We start from the raw sequence: 6,000 nt of genomic DNA on the forward strand, positions 1-6,000 counted from the left end.
GGGAAACCCCTCAAGTGCACCAGCTCTTCTCAACACTACAGACATCCCCCACGGCTTTGCTGTCCAGGCAGTCTGAGCTGATGAGGTCCAGTCCCACCATCCCCTCCTGAAGTGCAGAGCTCACAGGGAAGCTTTCCTGGGCTACCCTTCCCTGCACTTTGCTTCAGTCTCCAGAGCAGTCAATCCAGCACTTTTCACTAGCGCTGAATTCACAGAAAAGTAAACCTAAAAATATCTCTCCTCTTTTTCCCCCTTCCTTGCCTCATCTCACACGTGTCCCTGGCGCACGTGACTCTGCTGCACAGGCAACAGGTTCAACTTCCCAGAAGCAGCTCCTCCCAAGGGCGTGGATCTCTCACTGATGGGTCCCTGCAGTACCTGAGCATCCCAAACCTCTGCCCTCAGCCATGCCATGCTGTCTGAACCTAAGCTGGGACTAGAGGGAGAATGGCCCAGCTCCCACTGAGCCCCACCTGGGCTCACGTGTCCATCCATTCACAAGGGTGACACATCCTCTGCCACTCCCACCAGAAAAGCCACCTTGCCTGGGCACCCACAGAGGGTGAAAACACAATCCCAGAGCTTTGGAGAAGCAGGCAGGAAAGTGTTTCTTCCCTCTAAGCATGAAACGAAGAGGAGCTCCCTGGAAAAACCCACCCACGGAGCAGCAAGTGTCAAAGCCACCTCTGTTATGTGCTGTTGCTGCATTGGTAATTATAAGTACCGTGCCTTCATTAGGGAAAGATGACTGGGAGGCAAGGAGATTTGCAGCAAAGCTGTTATTATTTTTAAGTTTAAACAAAAAGGAGGAGTGTGACAGCTGAAATCACTCCCCATCCTGCACATGCCAGCAGCTGAGAGCATCTCAGGGGATGCTCAGAAGGTAAGAAGGGCTCAGGATCAGCGCCCAGCTTTGCCTGACTGGGGAGGGGAAAGGCAGGGCTGCAAAGCTGAGGGTGACCCCAGGGTCATGAAGGAGATTATAGATTAAATCCAACAAGTTTTCCTCTATCCCCACCTGACTGCAGCAGAAGGATCCTCCTGGGTACCCAGTTCCCCCGCAAACCTGTCAGGGTTCATTGCTGCACCCCAACAGCTCCTCTCAGTGACTCTGGTTTCTTACCAAGCAAAGCACAAACTCCAAATTTCATATTCAACTCTAAAATATGAACACAGCTGTTTATGCAGCTCAAAATTCGCCATAACCAAATATTCAAGCCTTTGGAGAAGATTTTCAAAGGCGCCAGTTAAGGCACAGAGCTCCCATCGGTGCCTTTGAAACATCTCTCCCTTTTCAGTTTTTCACAGGGATTCGCACCAGCAAAAGCTCCTCCACCCGGCCGTCTGCAACCACGGAATGCACAAAGGAGAGGCTGTCAAAGAGAAGCTGCTGGAAAATGCAAAGCAAGGTTCAGCACTCTGGGGCATCCTGAAAGGCAGCTGCCACAGCCACCGACCACGAAACCCACAGCCCCCAGGGCAAATTCTTCTGGGAACTTGCATAGGGGGGGATTTGCACGGAGCAAGAGCTGTGTGTGCCTCCTCTTCTCCCGTCACACTCCCTCTCCGCACATTGCTTGGAAATGACAGCGTGTGCTGCTCCTCCCCAGCAGAATTAAAGCATCCTCGAAGAGGCCAGCACCAACCTTCCCCCTATACTGGGAGCCAGGAGATGGAGAAATCACCCTCTGATACAGAAACTGCAGGTCAAGCCTCAGGGAGAGGCAGAAGAACAGACTGGTTTTGTGTTCACACCCCATCCTGCTGGGACACCTTCCCCAGCTTCCCTGACTCCTCCTGGAAGACTGATGGTTGCAGTGCCTGATCCACACCTATCCCCAGCCTTTGGGAGAGCACAGAAAATCCCTTTAAGCCCCTCTTGCTCATATTGAAATGACACTAAAGCAGAACTAATGTGCTCCAGGTACTTATTCTCAGGCTTAGTCGCAGGGATCAGCAGCCCTCCGCCAGCCTGGCATCCCCCACCAGAGAGAGGTGACAGTCATGTCACAGGCAGCAGGAAAAGCAAGCTCCTGCAGCAGGGACCCCTTTCGGAGGGGATGGGAGGGTGTTTTTAATGCCTGCAATGTCTGTTTTGTAAATTTAGATGGGTTTTACAACCACCACCAAAGCCAGGCTGCCCCAGCAAGGATGAAGCCACACAGAGTCTCTGGGAGGATGCAGAAAGCCTGGGTGCAAGGGTGACAGTGGTACCCTGGGGGACACCCCAAGCTCTACAAGCTTCACCTTGATCCTGGAGCAGTGAAAAACAGGATTGTCCATCTCCCCCTGCAGTGCCAGATTTTCTGACCACTGCCACGACAAGTAATTTCCCCCAGCCTGCAAAGGCAGCGATATAAATGTCTGAAGAGGCTGATGAGCATTGATTTTTGCCACCTGTAGAGCCATGATGTCACCCTGTAACTGCAGCTCAGACAACGATTTCCCCCCTGCCCCAAATTCATTCTCCATCACAGCCCACCCTCATCACAAACCAGCAGCACCCACAATGCCCGGCAGTTCAAAGCATTTGCCAACAGCTTGGCAATTAAATTACCCACTCACCTCCCTATCCTGCAGTGCTGGACTCATTAAAAACCCTCAGCATCCTTCCCACCTCAGAGAGAAACTCCTGTCCAGGAACCCGCCTCCCCCAAGGCCCCAGATGACAACAGCATTAAGGCTTCCAAATTATTTTAGATAGAAACTTGTCTTACAAAGAAGTAAAAAGCTGCAGAGCAAGACAGTCTCCATGACCAGAGGGGTCAGGGTTTCATTATTGCATTAACCTTTCGTGTCTTTAGATTCCACGAGAGTAAATTGGTAACGAGATGACACGAGACCCAATGGGGAAAATGCATCTTTCCTAACAAAAATGAGAGAAAGGGGGGAAAGACAGAGGTGGGAGCAGGAGAAAGAGGAAAAACTGGCAAATAAGCTATTACAGCTAATAATAACTTTGCCATGCTATTTTCTGCAGGAGCCTTCAAGTTGTGATGTTTCCCTTCACTCTAATTACACCTTCTAAAAGCAGGTTCCCTTCTCACTTTAACCACCCCGTGTGAAACTCCCGCAGGATTCGGATAAAAACGGAAGGGAAAAGAGTTTGCGCTTCAGAAACAGCCTCTGCACATCCCAGGGGAGAGTCACCTGCACAAAACCCTTGCGCTTACGCCTGTGAATAATAAACAGCCCAAGAAAAACACTTTGGGAAGGTGCAGGCTCCAAAGGACAGCAGGGGCCATTCACCTTCCCTCTGCCATCCGTGACTTTGCCAACATGGCTCGTGTTCCAGCCCACAGCAGTGAAACCATGACTGAAATCACTGCTGGGACAGGTTGGGCAGGGAGGGAAAGCATCCAACCTCTGCAAGCCAGGCACAAATAAAAAGGATTGGAGATGTTCAAATCCAGGGCAAGAAGGCAAAGCACCAGCAGCCCAGAGTATTTCCCTTCCTCTAATGCAGGCAGAAGGGTTTGGCTTGATGGATTAAGGGCTGAGCCCAGCCAGGCAAAGTCCTGGGCTGGTTTAGCTCAGGGGAACATCCAAAGCCAAAGCAGATATTGCTGCTTAATAGAAATAAGAAGGGAAAGCTACAACCGCATAAGTGCGGATCAAGAAGCCTCTCCCAAGTTTCCAGGGGCTTAAATGAAGGGCCCTTTTCCTTCCCTGGCACACACAGAGGCCAGAGCCAGCCCAGGCCGTGGCTTGGCCTTGGCCCAAACAGCCACACCCTGAGGAAAGTGCAGCAGGGCATTGGCAAACAGCAAATGCACCCTGTCAGGTTTCTGCCAGCTCCTGCAGCTTAAGGACATCTCTCTGACAGCCCATCAAGTGTCACACGTCCTCCCGTTTGGCCCACACAGCTGCTTCCATCCATTTCTCTGCAATTCCAACCCACAGAACCTCATCCAGCAGGAGGGTGAAAGAGCCAATGCTCTACTCAGAGCAGCCTTGCTGAGGCACGCCTGCCCCCACCCCAGGCACACCCACCCTGTCCTGCTGAAGATCTGTTTTCAAAAAAAACCCTTTACATGCACAAAGTCAGGCAGCTCACACAGCCATGGCTCCCTCATGCTCATGTGCTAAACTACAGAAGCACCATTTTGGTTTCTGGTGCTGCTGAGGAGCTCGAGGCTCTGCTGCCAATGGTTCTCCACCACTGTTCCACAAAAGCCAAAGCTCAGCCCAGGGGACAGTGCTGATCCCAGTGCTGATGCACATCCCAGCCCCCTGCCATCCCACAGAGGGGTTCCCAGCCCATGCCAGGGGGCCTTGTACCCACTGATCTGCTCAGTTTGCTCTGTGACAGCTCCACAGGACCCCAGGATGTGGCTGGTCCCATGGCACAAGCCTCCACAAGCAAGTTCTAACCCAAGAACCCTCCTGTTCAGCACTGCTGTGGGCAGAGCTGTTTGCCAGCTGTGACATGAGTAACCTCACCCTCTTGCCACCCACACCAACCGCTCAGAGCCCGTGGTTCAGCTGCTGAAATCACAGCCGTGCCTCTCTCTGCCCTCCCGGGTGCAACAGAACCCTCCCTGGCAGTCATGAAAAACACACGGCTGGGTTAAGATCGGATCCCAGCCTCGACACCCAGTCCCCATCTGCTTGCACAGGGATGATAATCTCCCCAGCTGCTAAAAGTGCACATCAGCATCAAAAACACGCCGGTGACTTCCTCCCCCCGGCGCTCAGCTCTGCTCTCCGCCCCCATCGCCCTCGCTGGATGCAGCGCCCGCTGCCCCGCGAGCATCAGCACGGAGCCAGCGCTGGATGCAGCCCCCAGCATCCCCCCCTCGAGCCGGGGGGACGAGGCCAGCCCCCGATCCGGGAGCCACCCGCTCAGTTCAGCGAGGCTGCGGCACGGGCACGGCCTCCCCGAGTGCCTGGATTGGGGCGGGGGGCTCGTTTCCACTTTGGAGGGGAAGGCACCGAGTTTGCCTGGCAGGAATCGGGGAAGCACGGATGCGGGCAGCGCAGGGAATAGCACGACAGCTCTCAGAAGAGGGAGGGCACAGCAGGTGCCCAACTCTGAAGGGAAAAAAACCTGCATGAGCCCATCATTTCGAGCAGAGGTTGCCGGAGGGGACAGACCCTGCCCAGCTCGGGGGCTGCAGGTGCCGGCACCGCTCGCGTACCGGCGGCTCGGTGCCCACCTGGGGGTCCAGCACGGCTCCGGAGCCCCTCAAGGCAATCACGGGGAGCACTGTGCAATCAGGGGGAGCACCGGGCAATCCCCCGATGCAGGGAAACTCGCTGCCTGCCCGCCTGCCTGCGCGCGTTCGTGCGCAATGTGCGCGGATCCCGGTTCCCTGCGCGCAAAGCCCGCTCGGCTCTCCCACCCTGCCAGCCCCTGCCCTCCCATCCGCCCCAGAAAAAGCTTCCTGCGCTACCTGGGATGAAGAGCAGGGCAGTGGTGGCCGTGAAGACGATCCAGCAGGCAGGATGGTTCATCTTGGAGCTGCGCTAGGCGAGAGGCTTCGCTCTCTGCTTGCTGCTGCTGCCGCCGCTGCTTTCCGTCTGCGCTGAATTCTGAGCAGGTTTAAATCCAATGTTAGCAGAGGGAGGGAGACGGAGTTGGCGAGCTGGAGAGAGGGGGAGAGACGGGAGCAAGCAGTCAGCGTGCCTGGTGTCCCCTTGCACACGCACGCACACTCGCACACAACTGGCAGAAGGAGCAGCGGGCTCCGTGCGTGCACCGGGAGCGCAGACCTCCTACCGGGCACCCATTGGCTCTGGATGCTGACTGACACACGCACTCCCGCTCTCCTGCGGGCTGCACTCCGCAACCAGAGAGTTAAATGCAGGCATCGAGCCCCCGAGCATCCCTCCCGGAGCCAGCTGGGGCCCGGGATGCAGGGAGCAGCCCCAGGATGGAGGGAGCAGCCCCAGGATGGAGGGAGCAGCTCTGGGATGGAGGGAGCAGCCCCAGGATGCAGGAGCGGCCCCAGGATGGAGGGAGCAGCCCCAGGATGGAGAGAGCAGCTCTGGGATGGA

At 55.6% G+C, this 6,000-nt stretch overlaps 1 protein-coding gene across 1 annotated transcript in view; it reads right to left on the reverse strand.

Annotated features, from left to right (window-relative positions):
* Positions 1 to 5,701, reverse strand: part of LOC115913109 (opioid-binding protein/cell adhesion molecule homolog) — a 305,933-nt gene extending 300,232 nt beyond the window's left edge. The window contains 1 exon segment of the mRNA XM_030964997.1: positions 5,397 to 5,701. Within this exon segment, the coding sequence (XP_030820857.1) occupies positions 5,397 to 5,457 (61 nt within the window). The 5' untranslated portion in view covers positions 5,458 to 5,701.
* Positions 5,702 to 6,000: the final 299 nt, after the last annotated feature.

Source organism: Camarhynchus parvulus, chromosome 24, assembly GCF_901933205.1.
Source record: "Camarhynchus parvulus chromosome 24, STF_HiC, whole genome shotgun sequence".
Lineage (NCBI taxonomy): Eukaryota > Metazoa > Chordata > Aves > Passeriformes > Thraupidae > Camarhynchus > Camarhynchus parvulus.